Source organism: Desmodus rotundus, chromosome 12, assembly GCF_022682495.2.
Source record: "Desmodus rotundus isolate HL8 chromosome 12, HLdesRot8A.1, whole genome shotgun sequence".
Taxonomy (NCBI): Eukaryota; Metazoa; Chordata; class Mammalia; order Chiroptera; family Phyllostomidae; genus Desmodus; species Desmodus rotundus.
The window spans coordinates 64136252-64158566 of NC_071398.1; the positions used below are offsets into that span (position 1 = coordinate 64136252).

Genomic DNA, 22315 nt, shown 5'->3' on the forward strand with positions numbered 1-22315 from the left:
ATAATCAGACTCCCAAAAGACTTTAGAAATCATCCTGTCCCAACTTCCATTCTAGAACTTTTTCACATCTATGTCAAGTGACAGAGCCAGAGGCCACACCCAGACAGACGCACACTCCGTGTTAATTAACTCAACAAGGTAACTGCCCAATATCATTAACTTAAAAGAATTTTCAATACAGTATTTACAAATCTGAATGTAATACTCCTCCCCCCATTGGATACTTATCTAATAATAGCTAACACTTACCATTTCTCTGGCTTCATTAGTGAACTGAAATGTATTCGATAGAACTTCTATGTTGGTTGCTCGTTCTAATTTGTCACGTCGGTCTGTTGAAATATTAAACCTAACACGATCGCCTTCCAACAGGGTCACCTTGGATTTTGTATCTTTGTCTCCAAAGGGAAATTCTTTAGGAATCATAAAGTCAACTTTAATGCGTCCTGGCAACGGGTCATTCTGATGAGAAGGAAAAACTATTTTAGCTGGAGATTTCCCATCCTTCTAGCGCTAAGTCAAACAAGAACACACAGCAAACCCATGTTATTTTTAACAGACAGTTTCCTAAAGGGAAAAAAGGGGTTGACAACCTAAGTCCACTTTGAAAGCTTTGTGTTCTGTGGTCATGTGACACAGCCATAAAATCCCAACGGGGCAGTTAAGATCCTGCATTATGATACTGAGAGGTTTTATTTAAGGAAAGAATTTTAGTCTTTTATGTTTCGCATTTCCTTAGCCTTAATAGCCCCCAGTCTCATCACCTCATTTCCCCACAGAAGAAACAAACTAGCAGTGCGGTGGGTGGTGGTGGATCCCCAAACTGTATTTTTTTCCAATTTAGCAAGCATTTCTTTTGTCCCTTTCCCCTTATTGACCAGTAAAACAACAAAACAACAAACCACACTCACAGATAAGTCAATGGTTTCTTACTTAGTTTAGGTATACATATAAAGTATTTCATTGTTCCACTACCATATAATTACATTCATTGAATGGAGTAACATTTCTGTTACTGATGAGGCAAAGACGACTCTCTAGAAAAATAACATTTACCTGGTTTTTACTGGGTACTTTGGGGATAACTTTGGTTACAGTTCCTTCGAAATGTTCAATGCTGATATCTTCAAAAATGACTGTTCCTTGAGGCAGTAGTCTGACATCTGTTGCAACCTCTTTACCCTGAATCAAAAGGGAGTGAGGTGGGGATTGTAATTTTAAGTGTTTCCTAATTCACTGCTGATCTTAGAAGGTCAAGGATGAAATTAGTTAACTATCTTACATTTCTGTCCTTGATTGTGAATTCCACGTCATCTCCAGGCTGTAAGGTGTCTAAGTCACCTTTAAATTCACTATAGTGAAAGAATATCTCTTTTACAACATCACCTCTTTCAATAAAGCCAAATGCCTCCTGAAGCCAAACAAAAACCAAAAATTATGTACCATCAAGCATATGTGTATGATGACAATTTACAATCAATTAAGACTTTTCAAAACAATTATACTGCTCAAGAAATATAAGCTGATGACCAAAAAAAATTATACTGCCACGGAAACGATATATTTGATAAAGTCTAATATTCTCAATTAACCCTTTTAAAAAGAACATAATGAATTAGCCCTGGCTGGTGTGCTCAGTGGACTGTCACTGGTTCGATTCCCAGTCAGGGTACATGCCTGGGTTGCAGGCCAGGTCCCCAGTTGGAAGTGTGAGAGGCAACCGATGGGTATATCTCTTACACACTGATGTTTCCTTTTCTCCATCTCTTTCCCTCTCCTCCCCCTTTCTAAAAATAAATAAAATCTTAAAAAAAACCCCCACCAAACATAAAGTAACCAAAGAATCTTAAAGGGTAACTTTTAAGGTTAACAGTGAAACATTTGTAAAGGGAACATAAAGAAAAACAAAAGGCTTAGGTTTGAAGTATAAGACTTAAAAAAGTCAAAGAAAAAACTCAAGTTTCTTAAATTTGATGACACATACCTTCATGGCACAAACTACTCCCTGACAGCGGGCTTGCTTCTTTTTCACCAGCATAATGTTCCGAGCACTCACAGCACCAGTACTAGAAAGGAGCAGTTGGGGGGGTGGGGCAGGAGGGGAATCAAAGAGGGGTGACAAATGCATTGGTTAGATGAGTCTTGTGAAACAATAAACTAGTTTCCTGAGGCCTCAAGAATTCTATCACTGAAAGAAAACATAAGGTTTATGACACATGACCCTTTTTATATGGCTTCACATACAAAAAAGTTTTGCTCAAAATCCCTAGCTTTCTAAATGAAAAGTGCATATATAGATCATTTTTCTCTTGGCATGTTAAAATAACACCATGGGAACACGATCTTCTATTCTCCTTTTCCATTAAAACAAAAGAAAGGCACAAACTGCATGCAACCAAAGATAAGGAATGCTCGTTTTGGGAAGGTCATTCATTAAACGCACATTTGAGTAGGCTTCATGTGCTTCAAGCGAAGGTACTGGAAATAGATGAGTAAGAGACTGTCCCTGTTTGCAGTTACTGAATTACTGGTTGGCCAAGAAGTCTGTTTAATTTTTTTCATAAATTAAAAGACTCATTTTTCATTTTCACAAATAACTTAGTGATTTGGATATTTTGAGTATGTCAGCTATCTCCAATGCGATATAACGTTGATTGTTCTCAAATAATGTCTCTGTTTGATCCCTATCAACTTCAACTGGTCTACCCGACTGGGGAGCATCATTCAGCAAGAAATCTCTAGCATGAAACTTCACAAAGCACCTTGACACATGTGATCAGTCACGGAAACTTCTTACTGCACAAATCTTTCTTTGTGTTTCAGTTGCATTTTTACCTTTCTTGAAAAAATAAAGCATTACATACCGAAAATGTGTATTTCCTTCCATCTTCAATATTAAAATGGCTGCACAAAAACTCACCAATTTTGATGTTTTTTTAAAAATGCAGGTTGATGACAGCTGTCACAATACAATCTAACAAAACTGTTCTGAATGAAGTTAAAGACAACTAAGTGCTACTAGAGCCATCTTACAGAAAAAAACGAACGAACTTTTTGACCAACCCAATAGCAACTACCCTATTAATTTTTTTCTGATTAAGCAGCCATAATAGAAATATGAGTAAATGCAATAACTACAGGAAAAATTTGCTATCCTTTAAAAAATGATTCACCTTCACTGAAACCAGTTAGATACACCATTATGTTGCTATACTGTCCCCATCTTTGAGCAGCAATGTAAATATGATTTTGTTTTAAAGTTGGCAGACTGTATTTAAGATGCAATGTATTTATTGATGTAGTTGTCTTAAGAGCTGCAGACCAAGCAATTACTTCCTTAATTCTTCACGAACAAATTTTAACACAATTGTACTTATTTCAAAAATTGAGCAGACTAACAAAGACACTGAAAAAAATCTCACCCGCCTTTGCAACTTACCCCAGGCTTTAGAGTCAGATTGGGATTTAAATAAATGCTATTTAAAATTTTAGGCAAGTTGCCCTGACTGGTGTGGCTCAGTAGATTGAGTGTCTCCCTGTGAACCAAAAGGTCATTGGTTCGATTCCTGGTCAGGGCACATGCCTAGGATGTGGGCCAGGTCCCCAGTTGGGGGTGTATATGAGGCAACCAATGGATGTCTCTCTCCCTCTCTTCCCCCCCAGTCCCAAAGATCTTAAAAAAAAAATTGTAGGCAAGTTACTTCATGAGAACATACTTCATTTTACAAATGAAGAAATTTACTTACTGGGTGAGGCTGTTCTGAGGATTAACAGCTATTTAATACAATGCTTGGCACATGTAAGAACTTAAAAAAAAAAGGTTAAGCAAAGCCCTTTCACTGGCTCCCTCCTCAAACTCAATCCCTATCCCCTAGATTCCTACTTGAGATTAAACTGAGATATTCAGATGAAAATTTGTAAATATCCATCCCTTCACCTCGATCTAATTCATTCTAGTCTTACAAGAGGCAATGTTCAAGGCTAACAATTCTACACATGCACTTGGGGCTTTTGCCATTATAAAGTGCCTTTCTTAGCACTTTCTCAACTTCCTATTTTTAACTTCCTTCTGTACTTGTATCTCCCATCTTACCCATTCCAAAATAAAAATAAACAAACATCCTAGGCTTTCCTAACTACACTTTCCTTAACTGCTTATGCTGTGGAAATTGATGGCTCTATTTCCTGCCCATTACTAGCTTGTCTTAGACCTATACATGTAACCGCATATTCAGTATCCTCATCCAGAAATACTGACAAACACCTCAAATTCTAAATGTCAAAATAAGTAGAATTCTTCTCCCACCCTTACCTTAATACTCCCTCTGCTATATCTCCTTAGTTCAGTCAATGCTATCATCATCCAGTACCCCAAGCAAGAAAAATGGCACTTGGGACATCTCTTAATTCCAATACACACTTCTGTTGAATCAATTACAATGCTTGATGACTTTATCTTCTCAATGTGACCTGACTTCTCCATTGGACCACCCCTGGCCTGCCTGTATTGGCCCCTCATCTTTCATATTAACTCTCATATAACTGCCTTGAGTCAGGATATTCCTACTCTCCAAAAGTTTACCATCTCCACCACTTCCTACAATCTAAAATTAACATACTTAAAATCATTCAAAGACTTCTCTGATTATGGGATAGTGCTTAGGCTTTATCTTCCCATGATCCAGTCAATTCAATCAACTCAAATTATTTTCTCTATCCAGAATGCTCCCCCCACCTGACCTTCCCTCAAAACTTACAACAGTGTTGCTTTTGCAAAACCTTCACTGACCTCTGGAACAGCTAGCTCCTTGAAAGCTGTTTTAATTATCTTCCTATTTCTGACACCCTGTACAATGCCCATCATGGAATAGGCCCTCAAAATGATTAGCTGATTAATGAAAAGTTTAAAAGGTCATAAAAATTATCCAGACTTACAAGCTAGGTTTTTAACTCCCTTCAAATTTCATACTGTAAAAAAAAAAAATCACCTACGTAGAAAAACTTACTGTTTATTGTTATCAATTACAAAGTTTATTTTATCTCCAGTTTCCAGCTGAACATTCCCTTCCACATCTTCAGGGGTGTAGGTCAGATAAAACACTTCCTGTAAATTAATGAGTTATTGTTACTATATGGGCAGGATGCACGTTTACTGTATACTGTGACTTACTTTGTTAAATACCTCTTAAACTGGCATTTTAAGCCAAATTTCTTAAAATTAAATGCTTTGTAAGAAGCACACTGTTTTATTACGTAAACACACACTTCCCCTCCATGATGCTGATGACTTCTGCGAGTCCACAGCTGAGCAGCAATCCAACTTCAAAAAGCTTACACACGTGGAAGCATTTGCCCAAAGACTGTAGTTACATTTCAAAAACCAATTTTTATATACGGCATTCCAAACAAAAAAGCCGGAGTTAGTGCTTAAAAGGAACCAGAAAAAAAGATCTCCCACAACCCCCCAAAAAGTGAGTTAAAAAAGGAGCATTTTACCTTAATGTTCTAACTAAGGTCACACTTGGGCAAGCTAAGACACTTGGAAGTCCTATAAATTTTGGTTTTAATTTTTTGATTATGCTGCACTCGAAGCCTTAGAAACCAAATTTAAAATTGATTTTTATCAACTGCAGCTTACGTTTTCTATTTTGAATTTTAAAGTACGCTTATAGATCACATGGTGGATCAGGCAAAGGTTTAAGAAAAATACACAAGTTTACCCCATTACGTTCGTAGCATACACTCCCTGTTGGACTCTGACCCGGGGCAGCTGGAGATTTACTCTCTAAGGTGTGAGGAACAGCGCACACAACCTACCAGTCAAAAAAAAAAAAATTTCCATTGCTAATCATTTCAGGAGCGGCACTGTGCAATATAAAATGAATTTTAATATCCTCTATACTATAAACAGAGATGCATTTTAGTATGATCCACAAGAGGATGTCATGCTGCCAAGTTTCAAACTTACAGTACACAGGTTGACTGTAAGTGTAAATTTTGGGTTATTTATAAAAACCCAAATTGAGTCTTGACCATATTTGTATTTCAGGTCAAGAAATGCCAGTGCTTCTGATATAATTTTAAAATAGTAATCTTTATATACTGTAGCTCTCTTGCGTGCAAGCTGAGGAGATGGGGGATATCTTCCTTTTCTAATGTGAAAGGTATGCAAATGCAGGGCCCGAAGAAAACATAAAACATCAAAGTCACTAACTTGTCCATTCATTCGTTCTTCAGGGACGATTTCTTGTTTTATCTTCACCAGCTTAATAGCAATGGGCTTCCCCGTCCGCCGGTCAGATGATACTTCGAATTCAACATCATCTAAAATAAAGAAAGTGCTGTGTTTGTTGTACTAATTTTGGTAAAATGGTTTCTGACTTTCAAGCTAAACTTCACGTAGCATTTGAGCTGCCTTACACCAGTGACTCCCCAAAGTGTGGCTCCTGGACCAGCAGCAGCGTCACCTGGAAGCTCAGCAGAAAGACAAATTCCTGGGCCCCACTCCAGACCCACTCAAAGACAAACTCTGGGCACGAAGTACAGCAATCTATGTTTTAACAAACCTTCCAGATATACACTCATGTTTCAAAACCATTGCTTTAGACCAAGCCATGTCTTAGTTTTCATGGCATAAACACGTACTACAAATAAGGCATTATAACAATCATGACCTTTGGCAAGTTTTTTAAACCCTTCTGTACCTCATGGTAAAATGAGAATTCACCAAAATAAGTCTCATTGGGCTTAGAGTATGTAGTACACCAAATACTCATGCTGACCACTGTTCTGACTTTTTTCCCCTCAAAGATGTTTACAAGAAACACACACTGATACCTGGTAACTTCGGTGCTTTAATAAGCCATACATTTTCACATGTAAAAGTGGCTTCTATGGTGCTAGCCAAGGTGAATTTTCATACCTGTGCAAGTGGCGACACTGCAAGAGTTATTTTTTCAGGTACTACCAACATCATATCTAGTAAAATCAAAACTAACATTATAAAATTTAGTATTTTCATGGGCCCAAAATGGAATACAGTATAGTGAGTCATTATTGGGGGGGATAATAGTCAAATCTTCCAAGTATTTATTTAAAAAATATTCAAGTTATTTTAATCAGTTAATCTTTTATCCCTCAAAAAGTCAATATTACAAAGAAATCAAAATTCTGCTAGTCCACTAAGTTTTTTATAGACATACTGTAGTAATTGGTAGAATTAAAAGACCAAGACTAATACTCTCAGGAGCAAGTTGATATGGAAGAGAAATTTGTGATTAATTTTATAAAGGAGAATCAGCAGATTACCTCCTACTTTTAAGTCCTGCAGGTTGCCATTATACTGTGAACAGTGGAAGAAAAGTCTAGCTTGACGTTCTGAACACTGAATAAATCCGTAAGAGGTTAGCAGTTTTTCGATAACCCCCGTTTCACGCAGTGCTGCTGAAGTACCATTGGGGTACCCATTGTGTCCATTGTTGTGGAGAAGGTTTGGATCAAAGCTCATCTGTTTTAAAAAGAAAAAGAATGCAATATATACAGATCTGTACATTATCTCCACAGCATAGGTCTGATGAACAAATCACTACGATTTTAATATATTATAAAAAGGCAAAGAAAATAAAGGTAAAATAGGTAAAGGGAAGATTATGGGCTTTTATTTTTGAAATGTTAATTTAGGTAATAAAACATTTCAGAGCAAATAATTGAGTTACTTTGGGAAATTGCCCCAATTTATGGTAGAATTTTTGCTTACAAGACAAACAGAATTTCCAGAGGCTAGTAGTAAGGTAAACCAACTACATAAGTAAAAGCTAACTTTAACTTTAAATTACTTAAAACAATAATTTCAAAACAACGGTAACTAATATTCGAGAGATGGCAACCCGAACTACGAGCACAATTCCTTAAGAAATTTATTAACACCTATTTTGAAATTTAAATAGAAACTTTAATACTATTTGGTAAGCCATGCATCTTAAAGACAATAAGTTAGTAGTGATTAAACAACAAACTTTATATGCAATACTTATTTCAAACTAAAAACTATCAGAATAATGCATGCTTAAATCCTTTAAAGGAAAGCAACCCAAAATAGTGAGTTAGAAAACAAGAGTTTTCTAACATAAAATTCCAAGAAAATTAATAACTCTTCAATTCTAAAATTGTTCAATGCCTTCACAGGGACTTTTAAGAAGTCTTCACCTGTTTCTGACACTGATAAAATCTCTAAATTTTTTGTTTTTATGATCAGATAAAGCAAAGGAAACGTTCCTTAGTGAAAAGAGGAACTATTTAGATGCAGCAAAACCTGCTTAGATCATCAAATACTGTCCTCACATTGGATATTTCATTTAGCCATAAAAATAAATTATTTTACTAAGTGAATCTTAAAATTGGGCAAAATCCATAGCAAAGCTTAGGTCTCTATTTCACTTACTATGGCTGCAAGATATCCAAAGCTTTACAACTAGTTTTAAGCCCTTTCATTAAAATTTAGTTTGTAAGCATTTTTGTTTAAGTCCGAAGTTGAACACCACTAATAAAAATATTTTTCATTAGGAAAAAAATCACCAAATTTCTAGAAAGATAAAGCCAAGTATAAATACTTCAGTGTGTGGGATGGCCAGATCATGCAAACCAAAGTTCACATCTGTAGGTGGTTAAGTTCTCGTTATTTCACGCTAAATATTGTTCTATTTGACATGCATTAACTCATTCAATTTTTACAAAAGCCCACGAGAAATATTACCCCCATTTTAACAATGAGGAAACAGACACAGATAGGCTAAATGACTTGCCAAAGTCAAATGATAAGAGTAGTCAAACCAAGAAGGCCTATGTCTACAATCTGGACACTCACCTACAGGTTCTCAAACTTAAATTACCTGGAGATCTAGCTATTTGGTTAAAATACAAAATCTGATTCAGTGGGGATTTTGAGATTCTCCACTTCTAACAAGCTCCAAAAGTGATACCAATGCTTCTGATTCTTGAATACACTTTGGGGAACAAGGCCCTACACTACTAAACTTATTTTTCAAGATTTAAGGTGAAGGAAATGCTTAGGAAAGTTAGAAAGTGAGTCTGCAGGGTATTTCAACCAAACTGGCCCTCCTAAGCCATGCTCTTAACACAAAGCAAAAACAAGCTGGGACAACTGCTTCCCTGACTTACAGATCTCTGATACATGGGGGTCCTCTTTTGTTTTTTTGTCCCAGATGAGGTAGAAGATGAAGATGAAGGTACAGAAAGTGAAGGAGGGGCTGTAGGAGGGGGAGGAGGATCTGATGGCACAGTGAAAACATTCTCCATCTCAAACAGCTGTGATAACATAGCACAATGTTTATAACTGCGATAACAAATTAATCCATTATCAACAGTCAACCTGTGTATCTTTACAGATTTACCATAAAGTTACTTTAGCAATATATAATTTATCAGATTTCTGTTGACTAAAGAAATAAGTTACAGCATCAAACTGGAATGTATTTTTTAAAGCTCTTTCACATTCCCTAATCTGTAAGTTTTACAATTTTTAAAATTCCCAAAGGATTCTCTAGTGGTTGCTACACTGAAACAATTCAGTCCAATTTCTTCTCAATGGACCACAACTTTACACAGAATCCAATATTCTCAATCATTTGTCTCCTTAAAGCCGGGTACACACAGGATAGGCCAAAGGGGGAAGAGGGATATGGATGCGCGCGCGCGCGCGCACACACACACACACACACACACACACACACACACACACACAGGGTCCGGCACAAATAATGCCCCTCTTCATTACAAAATCATAAGCATGTAATTCTGTAACCTAATGATATCACACTCAAGCACACCACATGACATTTTAGGTGAAATGTTCAAATGACAACTATAAATCATTACACCCATATTATTACCTTACCCACCACACTCACTCAGGCAGGCCTCACTTCTGCCAGACCCTGTATTTTTTTGCCCAGAGATAAAAATTAACTTTTATAAATATTTATTATGTATTTACAGGAGAGGCCTTGCTGATTGCTAAGTCAGACCACACATCACATTTATTACCTAGGTTTTGAGAGAAGAGTGGAAAACTCAGAAAAGAGGTTGACAATGAAGCCCTGCCCCCTCACTTCCTTTTAGCCTCTCAGTTTATAATTGCCCAATTAAGTGGACATGCAAATATAGCTATCTAGTTTAACCTAACTGCCCTCACAAACAGATTTCCCCAAAAGATTCCAGACAGAAGGGAATGCTAATAGGGCAAGCACAGGCAAAGAGTATGGAAGCTGACACTCTGAATCCTTGTACTAGTTCTTTAACTTCTACGTTGTGAAATTAATGACCATCTAATGAGATCTGACTAGTGTGCCAAGACCAAGACTATGATACAGACTTACATTAGCAGCAATAAAACAATACTACATGTATTTCATCCCTCAGATATTAATTCATGATAGTATGAAGTATCCAAATCGATTTCTGGTGAGGGTGGAAAGTTTCTGCATTGTTAAGAGGTAAACTTACACAGTAAATTAATATTCAGAATACAAAGATTAGGCTAAACAAAAAGCACTTCCACTTTAAATCCATTTCTACAATTTATATCAATGAAATGAAGTGGAAACCTTGTAATCTTATCTTTTACCCTATTGAATAAAGACAAAATGCTAGTCAATTTGCATTATCTTATCTAATCAGTCAAAATTGATTTTTAGAAAACCAGATGAGGAGGTAAATACAAGTAAAAGCAAATGGTACAATACATTCTCTTCTTTGGCACTTCATCATCTATTACTATAAACTGATTAACTCCTTTCTGAATTCCAAACCTTTATTTCTATCCACTTTAGAAAACTGAGAAACTAAAGATTAAAAAGGAAAATTGCCCTTTATAGTTCTACATTCTGAAAATTTCCATTGTTTAACATTGCATACTATCACATTTTCTCAATTTAGGATTATTAGCTAATGAACACAATAAATTTCCACAACCTATTTTAATTCCAGGAAACCCCCAGCTAAACTTCACCATTTTTACAAACAAGTTTCTAGCTTGGACAACTGGATAGACTGTAAGTCAATTCCCTTCAGGCTCATCTTCACATTCAACTGGGCACCAAGTCCTATCACTTCTACCATTAGAACACCTTGTGTCTACCTCCCTGACTATACCCTAGCGTTTACCTTTCTTAGTAAACTCTAGCCATTGCTCTTAACATGTCTTTCTACCCTCAGCCCAACTCTTGAAAGTGCACCATTTCTTTTTAAAGATATACTTCTGAATGTGTTACTTTAAAATCTTAAGCTATGTCAATTTTGAAATGCATAATCCATTAAATCCTTGCTTAAAAACACCCGGCAATGTTGCTACAGAATAAAGTCAAATATAGTGAGCCCTTTCAGAACATGCACCCACCCCACAAACTGTGTTCTCCACTCTGGTCGCATGTGTTTTCACTTCTCTGACTCTACTGCTACCTTCCCAACTCTACCTCTTAATGACGTCCCTTCTCTGCAGGCTTTCTTTATCCTCGGCTACAACACTCCCCCACCCCCGGCCCCAATCAAAGACTACAGTGGGCATTCCAATCTGAAATCCTAACTTCTAAATAGTACAGATGGAGTTTTTCTAAGAGACCAATAAATCAATGCTAATAAATACAATCTTATGTGAACAATTTTAGTTTAGGCCATAAATACTGCCCCCATCTAACAAGAGACAACAAATTAAATAAAATAATCTAGGGTCGATATTTTCAGACAAAACAGTTGAGAATATAGTTTTCATAATACTTTCAGAAAAGAACCAATTAAAAATATTCTGTATCTGGCCAAATAATTAGGAAATCCAGAATTATAAACTGATCGTTGCCAACAGGAAACTACAGACCTACCTCGCAGTGATAATCAAATATTGCACTTTCAGTAGTATTTGCTGAGTATTCTTTTTCAGCACACGTTTCAAAGGATGAAAGTTGCTAGTATTTAAAAAAAAAAAAAAAGAAAGAAAGAAAGAGCAAGAGAAAATGATCTATCAAGCTACTGAAGAATACAACTGCTGCTGCACCGGGCAATCTCACAGTGCAGCACTGAAGAAAGCAAAGACTACTAGCAGCGTTGGGAAGTGCTCTTTCGAAGCTGTTGAGTAGGCACAAACTTCTTGTTTCAGATCAAGTGTTGTGTCTTCAACTTAAGTGTACTCTTCTTTGGTCTTGTTGGTTGTTTCAAGGCTTGTTCTTTGCCTGATCTGAACTTGAAGCAGCAGTTTCAGGTGGTAAAGTCTGTTCTGTTACACTTCATACTAGAGATAAAAAATGAAGACATTAAGTTTAACTTCCATAAAAGAATCTGGGACAGAGCGTGCACAGAGAGACAAACTCATTTCATTAACTTAGAATCATCGGTCAAGCAAGTAACACAGGGAACTTGGAAGCATATTCATTTGCTGTTATGTGAACCATCTCTCACATGTTAGTACATGCCTCCTTTAGCATCACGCACTCAAAACAAGAAATTTTAGTCATTGTTGACACCCCCTTCAAGCTCTAAGTTACACAGTATAATACTGATATTTAGTACAAGGTTTTTATAAACAGCTAGCACTGTGTTAAGTATTGTGGAAAATATAAAAGAAATTCACACCACTAGGGGAGGTTACATGCTTGCTGAGAAAAAGCAGAATATAGGACAAAATGTCAAAAAATAATTTGCTCAACTAATAACTGGGTACCTATTATGTCACATAGTAGAGATACTGTGTGTATTGTTTAATCACCACTGTATGGGCATCGAAGCAACATGGTGAGAAAAGTCAAAGAAGCTTTTTAATAAAAAGTAGAATTTGAGGTTAATTTGGAGAAACAGACATATTTTTAAGAGAAAGAAAACAGCTGAGTATTTTAGGCATTAAATACCACATAAGCCAAGGCCTAATACGCCACTAAATTCTAAGTTCCCTGAGAGCAGGGACCATTCACAAGATTTTCTATGCCCAGCCTTCAGGGCAGTCGATTGCATGAATGACTGTGTAACAAGTGTGGCTTGTTGCTGCAGAGGAATCAATAGGCCAGTCTGGCTAGAACAGAGGGCTGGGTTCAGGTGAAACGGGATATGGGCTGTGACAGGTGTAGTGCAGCCAGATTATTAAGCTTTTCACCTCGATGTAACAGGAAATACAGTATTAGTTCTTGATATAAGAGTATTAAGTCTTGAATCCTTTGGGAGATGACTTTGTGAAGGAAACATAAATGTTATTGAGCTGTTGCCACAAACAGATGAAAAATGTCTATAGAATAGAAACAATTAAGATGAGATAAAACAGAAAGAGAAATGAAATAGATGTCTAAATAAAACTATGGAATTGTGTCTTGTATTAGCTATAAAAATTATTTTACATAGACTTGAGTGTTAACTAAAATGATTTATCTGGGGAGAAGAAAAAGAAAGATTTGGTTTGAGATACAGAGAAAGATGAATAGAATACTTGGAAAACATCACAAATAAAAACTATAAGGAGAGAGGTCCGAGGTGGTGAGATAGCTTAAACTAGCAGAGCTCAATTCTAATCACTGCTACTAGCAAAATTCCAGGAACAAGTGAAATTATTTAATCTAAATTTCAGTTTTTCATGTGCAAAATGAAAACTGGGTAGCAATTGATTTGTGGCCTTTCCCTCTTATCTGTATCGTTCAGATTTTAGTGTATGTGCTGCCAAGGGATCACTGTGGCCATTTTTTTTGGGTGACTGTATCTAACATTCCATGATGTTACATTGTTACTTCAAATATTACATTTGTTCTGGCCACAATTTTATTTAAATCTTTCTCCTATTACCCAGACTAGCTACTTCTTATTCTTCCATGTAGGGTTCTCAAGTCACTTGGGAAGTTTTAAAGTATACCTATGCCCACTTTCCACAGAGTAATTGAACTGGCCTGAAGTAAGGTTACTTCCACACCCAATGTTGTGGATCTTAACAATAGTCTTTAAAGATCTTTTATATTCATCTTTTGTCCTAAATGAAATCATGTTAGTCCAGGTATCTAACGCATCTGTTAACTTCCAGTGTCAATCCCTTCCATTTGCTACGAAATAACAGTGCCAGACTGATCTAAAACTCCAATTTCATCTCATCTCCTTGTCCAAAATCCTCAGTGCCTTTTCCAGCACCCTAGATAGGGAGTTTTTTTTTTTTTTTAATTTTTATTATTATGCCTTCATTGGTTGATTCTTATGTGCCTTGACTAAGGAATCAAACCCACAACATTGGCATATCTGGATGATGCTCTAACAGACTGAGCTACTCGGCCAGGGCTAGATGGAAAATTCTTAATTCTGGCTGCATATCCAACCCAGCCATCATCTGGGTAACTTTAAAAAAATTCAAAGCCTGAACCCCACTCTGACATTGTAATTTAACTTCACTAAGGTTAGGTCCCAGGAATTGGTATATGTTCTTTATTCCCCTTCCCCAAGCTGTCTCTGAATTGCAACCAGGGTTTAAGAACCACCACTCAAGGTGTCTCTATCCTACTGGGTTGGTCAGAAAGTTCGTATGGTTTTCCCCCATAAAATAAAAGGTACATTTTTCATTTTTACCAATAACTTTATTTATGTGGATATTTTGAGTATGTCAGTTATCTCCTGCTATTGGCTCCTAGTGGGTAGAGGCCAGGGGAGTTAAACCCCTTCCAATGCATAAGGCAGCCCCACAGCAAGGAATTATTTGGCCAGGGTCATAGTACCAAGAAATTTCACAAACCACTTTTGACACATTCGATCAGTCACAGCACCTTCTCCATACACTGCACAAATCTTTTTCTGCTTTTCAGTTGCATTTTTACTTTATTGAAATAAAAAATATGCAGAAAATATTGCAAATTTTCTTGCATCTTCAATATTAAAATGGCTGCACAAAAAAATCACCAATTTTGGTGTTTTTTTTAAAGGCACGCTGATATGACAGCTGTCACAATACAATCTTAACCGAACTGTTTTGAATGAAGTTAAAGACAACTAAGCATTACTAGAGCCATCTTACGGCAAAAATAAATGAACTTTCTGGCCAACCCAATCAAGAAATAACCTTTTCTTTTTAAAAATATGGATTTGGAACACTGGTTTAACCTCAAAAGCTTAGGTCTATTTATGAACCCAAAGACCTCAGAACTGCTATCTGATGACACTGATGAGAATTTCAAACTACTAACAAGGTTGTATGTATTGACACAAAGAATCAAGAAAAACAACTTATCTTGAAAAACCTGAACTGAGTTAACCCAGTCTAGGGTGTTGTACAATATTATGTTAAGAACGGCCAGGTTTGTCACTTAGTAACACAGAAACAAGACACTTCCAGAATCTAAAACCCCAAGTACTGCAGGGCCAGTCTTGGGCATTAATAAAGCCTATTAGGATATATCAAAGTTCAAACAAACCCACTAACTCATGAATAATTGAGAGTGGCTAAATTTCATTTCATTAGTATCTTCCCAGCTGAGACTTCCATCGTTAACTAAATGCTTTTCAATCAAATTAACACTTATTCAAACACTATAAAGGTATTTGTCGGGCATTTTCATAAAATTGGCTATCCACGCATGCCAAGATCACTAACGCTCATGGATGGTACGAACGACAACTTTTGCCTTAGCCCTCTGAACCTCAGTGCATCAGTTCTACCTCTCCAAAACCTAGGCACCTAAGTCACGTGATTCACAGAGCACCAATAAAAAAACTAAGGAACAATTTAAATGTGGATCCCTCTCCCTGACTGCTAAGAAATCAACTCCTTTCTCCTTTGCTCCATAAGTAAACAGTATCACCATTAGTTAATTGTCAACTATTATGTCATGTTGTTTCAGGAGTTAAAGCTAATCCCTTTTCTTGAACTGAAAAGACAAACAGTTAATCCCTATTTCACCTGTCTTAAATTTATCATCACCTGTTTTGTTTTTTACTAGCTCTTTCAATTTGCCAATTTACATGAAAAGTCTAGCAGAAGCCAAGCACAGTGGGCACCAAATTAATAAATGTTGAACTAAAACAATTTATGTGATCTCAGTAATCAATCGAAAATGTATCACATAACCCAGTTTACCATTTTCGTAAGTTATCCTCAAAGTTTGTACAAGCACACACTTGGGGAGAATGTTAATGAAAGTCTACAAAATTGTCCCACCAACTAACCCACTTTTTTCAGAGTACCTTTTTCCTGTGAGAAGGGCAAAGACCCAAACAGGCAGCACAGGAATGAAAAGATTCTCTCTATTGCTGATTTTTTATGAATAATATTCTTGATTTTAACTTTATAGTTCCCATATCTTTGTGCATTAACTCAAGTTAAAGTATATCACATGTTGCTATAATCTGTGTAACTGAAGTGCTTAACAGGTTTTAATTTACTGTGGCGTCTAAGGAAAGTAATTACCCAGCTTCAAACGACTTTTGTCATCACCACGTTGGATGGGAAATTAGGAAATCTAATTGCTCCAACTACCTTTTTGTGCATGCTTAATAATAATGATGCTGGTATGTTAGGTACCTTACCAGCTACTAAATTATTAGGGATTATATATCCATCTATCACTTAACTGCTTCCACATACACGAATACTTTGAAACAGGACAAATGCCAGTGTGGGAAAAGCTGAAGAAATGCTTCAGACACAAAATTAGGTAATTGTGTAAACCAGCACTGTCCAAAAGAAATATAGGGCAAGTCATATATGTAATTTGAAGATTTTTAGCAATCCTATTGAAGTGGAAACAGGTAAAACTATTCAGGTGGAATTAATTATGTATCTTATTTAAGTAAATATATCCAAAATGTTACCATTTTCCACATGTAATCAATCTAAAAAAATGAGTTTTACATTCCTTGAAATCTGACATTTATTTTACAATTACAGCACATTCCAATTCAAAATTGTGCACAGTTCAAGTGCATAAATAGCCAGACAAGGCTAGTAGCCACCACACTGGTCAGAGCAAGCACAGACTCGTAAGAGGAAAAGGCACTGGCATGCACAATAAAACAATACCAAGTATAAGGCCCGTAGGCAAAGACCTCCACTGAAAAAAAGGAGGCGGACAAGACCTAACAAACTTGGCCATGGCCAAGAGTTTGTACTTACATCTGAGAAGCAGAAGTACGTTAACTAGCTGACTGTGTATTGGCTGTAGCTGCAAACCCGTGGATAGCCCGCATGTTCAATGTGAAAACTGCTGATCAGTTTACGTTCAACTACACACTCATGTTTTACCTCAGAATAATAAAAGGACACACTCTATATAAAAATGCTCCCAAACCAAAATTACCATTCAATACTTCTGAACAGAATACTGCCTAGAGAATACCATATTCAGTTTAGTATCCACAATGAAAAATGTAGTATAATAGAATTCCTCAGGCTTGGCAGTACAAACTTAAAAGAAAAAAGTTTTGTATTGATTTGTTTAACTAGTTATCACACATTCAAGTGGAAAACATTCTAATCTCAAGATAAAGAAATTTTTAAAACTCCTGATTTGGCAGAAAGGATTTAAAAACAAGAGATGATCGGATTCAAGAAAACAGGTCATTCGTAGCACAGCAGTTTCACCACTGCAGACATTCCAGCGATTAAGTCTTTAAAAATACAGTTATAATTCTAGCTGTAATTATTATGAAAAAAGTCCTACAAGTTTTAGTTATCTGTAAGATAATTTGGGTCAAAGGTCTCCAAGTAATTTCCTTGCTTTTTGAAAAGAGAGCTAAAAAGACAAATCAATTCTTTGTATTTCTTTAACAAGATCACAATATTAAAAAAAAAATTTTAATATAGCTCCAAAATTCAACTCCTTAAAAATCTATCCAAACGCATTTGTATGTTTCAACTGCCTCATCAAAAGCATGCCTCTCGCAATGTGAATAAATGCCATAGAACTGTACATCTGTTAAAAGGTTAAAATGGTTATTGCATGTAAATATTTTATTTTATTAAAATCTTTTATTTTAATAAAGTAAAATATTTTTAAAAAATGTTGGATAGGCCCACACAGTGTGTCTTTAGGTAGAATGAGAGGAAAACAGGAGTAGGATAAAACATGACTGCATGTCAGTTTTCATACTCATTTTTGATTTGCTAGGATTTACTAGAATTTTCAAGCACATTCTAAAGGTCATTCTTGTTAAGTCAGAAACTTATTTACAAAAAAAGAAAACCTATCTTCCAGTCTCAAATACTTTACTTTTCAACTCAGCTGCTATAAATACTCATCTCCATGGTAAACATCCAGAGCAGCTGCAAATCACTACCATCTCTTTTATTTCCACTCAAACCACTATCATCTTTTATTTCGGGCCCAGAGCTAAAAAGAAACAAGGCTGAATATTTATCTGGATTTTATGACTCAGGCATATGCTTGTTCAAGTGTGTAAGCCCCCCGCTTACCCACACCAAGAATACCCTTTACTTTACTGGTTAGTATCTGAAGAACACGAAGGTATATTGCCCCTCAATGTAGCACTGAGAATGCGTGCCTTCTAGAAACCCAAAATGAAAATTACTCAGTTTGATCTAGAATAACTAATATTAAGTGAGCTGTAATTTAGTACCTACATCTTACAGACCGGTAGCTCTGGAAGAGAGTTGCCAGTTCATAGCGTCTTGATAAAAAGCTAAGTCTCTCAAAGGAAAGAGATTTAACTACCCTTGTTCTCCCTTCCCCTCCACCCTGTTTCCCAACTGTTTAAAGAGGACTACATGCTTTCACTCACTTTAGGTGCAAAACAAGGAAATTGCCTAGCACAACAATGTTCCGATTTTTGTGTCTGCAGATTGGGATGCTGTTTTAGGTGGCGTTCCCTGCCTCACTTCTGAGCCAAACGAGAGGAACCATCTGGATGTTTCTAAAAACCTTGAAGCAAAAGAACCGTGTCTCTAAGACTTCGTACTGGTAAGACACCGGATGGTAAACGCCTAGAAAGTGTCTCCGATCACAGCTCTAAAAAAATCAACTCTACAACGACGAAGCCAAGCCGTCCATTGCACAATGTGGGGCTGGCTCTTGCAACATACCAGCTAGAGTGGATGGTGAGGAGGACGGATTCCACTAAGCTCTCACAGAGCACGCCCTAACCTCAGAATAGAAGGGTGAGTGCCATGTGCCTACGATTAGGGGCTGGTTCCCTTTCTCGATCAGCCGAAGAGAGGAAGGCAGGGTGCAGTGGAAATAAGGATGACAACTCGGCCGCGCTACTGTGCTAAACGTGGCTGGGGAAAAGAGGTGTCTTTAGGCACTGGGATGAAGCGGGGCCTTAGCCCATACACAAAGGAGGCGCCACTGCCGCACTGCGCTCTGGTACTCGTCAGATCCTCAACCAGGTTGACAGCTGGGATCTATAGGGTTGAGTTAGGGTAGGCCCTTTTCCTCTGCCTCCGGCTCTTCCAGCCTCACACAAAGGACCGCGCCACCACCCCCTCGCCCCGCCCGCCGGGACTTGTAGTTCCCGTTTCCCTCTCCAAACCGCAGAGGAGGAAGCGGCCAGACTACAATTCCCAGCAGCCTCCGCGACCTAGCCCCGCACCCCGCCTCCATCTTGGCTGCGGTCGGAGCCTCCATTTTCGCTCCTCTCTCCCCTTTAGTCACTGCCACCGCCAACACGCGCGGCCGCCTGGCCTCGACTTCCCGCTTCGGCTCTGAGGCCTGACGTGAGGCCTAGAGCTGAACGAGGGCCGGGTGTAAAAGCCCGAGGCAGAGACTCAGGGTGATATTTTCCCTACCCGGAGCTTTAGAATGACCCACTTTGACTTAGAAGTCTCTCCCGTTAATCTTGGTCTCCTCATACGCCCTTAGCCTGGCTTCTTGCTACCCACAATTGGACCCTAGGGTCGTACTCACCCCAACAGCTCAGCGCCCCCTCTCCAGCGCCGCCATAAGCAGCACGGCCCGGTACGTAGGAATAAATCTCGCTTTTCTCGCGAGAGTTGCGGGCTCCAAGCGCGTGCACAGGAAGGGGAGGGGAGCGTATTTCTAATACGCTTGCGTACCAGGACAGAATGACGCCCGCTAGTACGCTTTGCTTAACCAATATGGTGGCTGCGTTCCACTACGTTTCCGCCCCAATAAACTGGGGGAAGCAATCTTGGTGTTTATTGACGATGCTGGGACTCTCGGGACGGGGTGGCAGGTGACTTTTTGGTGTTTCTGATCTTTGCTAACCGGAATATGGTTGAAGCAGCTAGACCTGGGTAAACCTTGAGGACGAATAATTTAGAGGGCATATCCAGCAATGCCATATAAAGGATTTCTCTTTTCCCATCAATGATCCAGAAGCCCCCAAGCCCCAGTTTCTCCTCACAGTGCAAACCTTCTTTCTGTTTTCTGTTATATTAGACTGGACTTTTCACTAGTATAGGTCACGGTTTTAACAAGGTAATGTTGAAGTCTTAGGTGAGACCTTTGTCGCCTAGAAACTACATTGCTTGCAACAGACGGGCAAGGCAGCATAATCATTAAAAACAGGAACAGACTCCTTTAACTGACCTTTCTAGTGATCTGTAGTGTATCAAGTAATCAAAGAGGCTGAATCAGTAACCAAAAGGTTGAAATCAGAGCAAACCATCTTGAGTTCTAAGAGGAGGCAGTATCTTGCTTCTCATGTTCAAAGATTTTCTCACCACCTTAGTTGCTGTTGATCCAATCCGATACCACCTCCAGCCTGCCTCTTTTTCTGTTTGATGCCTTCCCACGCTTGCCTAGGCACAGATATTTGCTTCACTTTCAACACTTTCATAGCTCCCTCCATTGGGATTATTAGTCTATACTAGCTAATGATATTTTGGGACAGGGCCTGTGACCTTCATGTTTGCATCCCTGGTTCCTGACAGTGCCTAGCAATAGACATCTCTCAAAAGCTTGCTGAATGAATAGCACTGAACGACAGGGTTAGAAGTTGTTAGAAATTGGAATGTTCTGTTGGGGAAATACAGAATGTCAGCATATCAAAGCAGCTGTTTTGTTTCCTTTGTCCAATTTTTTTTTAAAAATTTTATTTGTTTTTAGAGGGGAAGGGAGGGAGAGATGAAACATCAATGTGTGGTTGCCTGTTGAGGCCCCTCTACTGGGCATCTAGCCCCAAGCCAGGCATGTGCCCTGAATGGGAATTGAACCAAGGATCCTTTGGATTGCAAGTGGGTACTCAATTCACTGAGCCAGCCACACCAGCCAGGGCTCCTTTGTCCGATTTTTAAACTGAGATCTCTCTTTCCCAGCAATACCTCTAGTCTGAATATTCTAAGCTAATATTACAGAGAAACTGCCCTGGGCTCTTGCTCTAAAAGCTCATGCGGAGCTGGGCTAAAAGCAGAAATCGGTCTAAGAACATACATTCTCAAGTATCACAGCAACGGTAAATGTAAAAAATAATAGTCTCACTATATTCTATAAGTATAATTCCTATTAATAAGAAAGAATAAAGTCTAGATTTCTACCATTACTTATGGCTCCTAAAGACCTTAAATCATATAACCATTTCATCATCCTTGTTCCGAATGTCTCAACTTCCTTTAAATTCCCCTTAGATCCATGCTTTGTATCAATTTACATTTAACAAGTTGCAAATATACATAAACCCAGAAGCATACATTTTACCTTCCAATGCATAAAAGAAAGTAAAAGAGTCATTTGACGTAAATCACTAATTTAAATGATTTATCCTTTTTACAGGTACTACCCATGAGTGGTAGGTTTCATTTTTAGAAAATCAGTATAATTTAAGGCAATATTTTTTTTCTAGATTAATTTTGAAGTTGAGTAAAAACAAAATATAGTTATCTTTTTACATTTAAAAATTATTTATTTTTTTAGAGAGGGGGGAAGGGAGAGAGAAAGAGAGGGAGAGAAACCTCAATGTGAGAGAGAAATATCGATCAGTTGTTTTTCGAAAGCACCAGGACTGGAGACTGAACGCGCAGCTGAGGCATGTGCCCTGACCAGAAATTGAACAGGCAGCCTTTTGTTTTGTGGAACATAACCCAATAAACTGAGCCAAACTGATCAGGACTTTTTACATTTAAAAAGACAAAACAAAACTGAAGTTAGTTAAAGCAGAAACTTTTGAATTTACTGGGAAACCATTTCCAATGCAATAGGGTAGTCATGGATTTGGAAAAGATATTCAGTCTATTAAGAATAACCATCAGAACAAAAAAATTGCATATATTATTTTTGGTTTTTATCATAACTTTTCTTCTCTGAGAAACTAAAGTCAACAATGAAATTGAAATTGTTTTTTCCCCTCTATAATCTCAATACACACACTTCTCTGGCATCTA

At 37.7% G+C, this 22315-nt stretch overlaps 1 protein-coding gene across 5 annotated transcripts in view; it reads right to left on the minus strand.

Moving 5' to 3' along the window:
- CSDE1 (cold shock domain containing E1) overlaps positions 1-20010 on the minus strand; it is a 32701-nt gene extending 12691 nt beyond the window's left edge. Inside the window, exons 1-11 of one of the 5 annotated variants that reach the window (XM_045203492.2) lie at positions 19881-20010; positions 11892-12298; positions 9178-9324; positions 7309-7507; positions 6215-6324; positions 5721-5813; positions 5007-5104; positions 1985-2066; positions 1283-1411; positions 1057-1182; positions 250-462 (exon numbers count right to left, since the gene is read on the minus strand). In XM_045203492.2, the coding sequence (XP_045059427.2) occupies positions 250-462; positions 1057-1182; positions 1283-1411; positions 1985-2066; positions 5007-5104; positions 5721-5813; positions 6215-6324; positions 7309-7507; positions 9178-9315 (1188 nt within the window). In that variant the 5' untranslated portion in view covers positions 9316-9324; positions 11892-12298; positions 19881-20010. The remainder of the gene's footprint in view (positions 1-249; positions 463-1056; positions 1183-1282; positions 1412-1984; positions 2067-5006; positions 5105-5720; positions 5814-6214; positions 6325-7308; positions 7508-9177; positions 9325-11891; positions 12299-19880) is intronic. The other 4 variants (XM_024569989.3, XM_045203493.2, XM_024569991.3 and 1 more) reach the window with 4 other exon arrangements.
- Positions 20011-22315: the final 2305 nt, after the last annotated feature.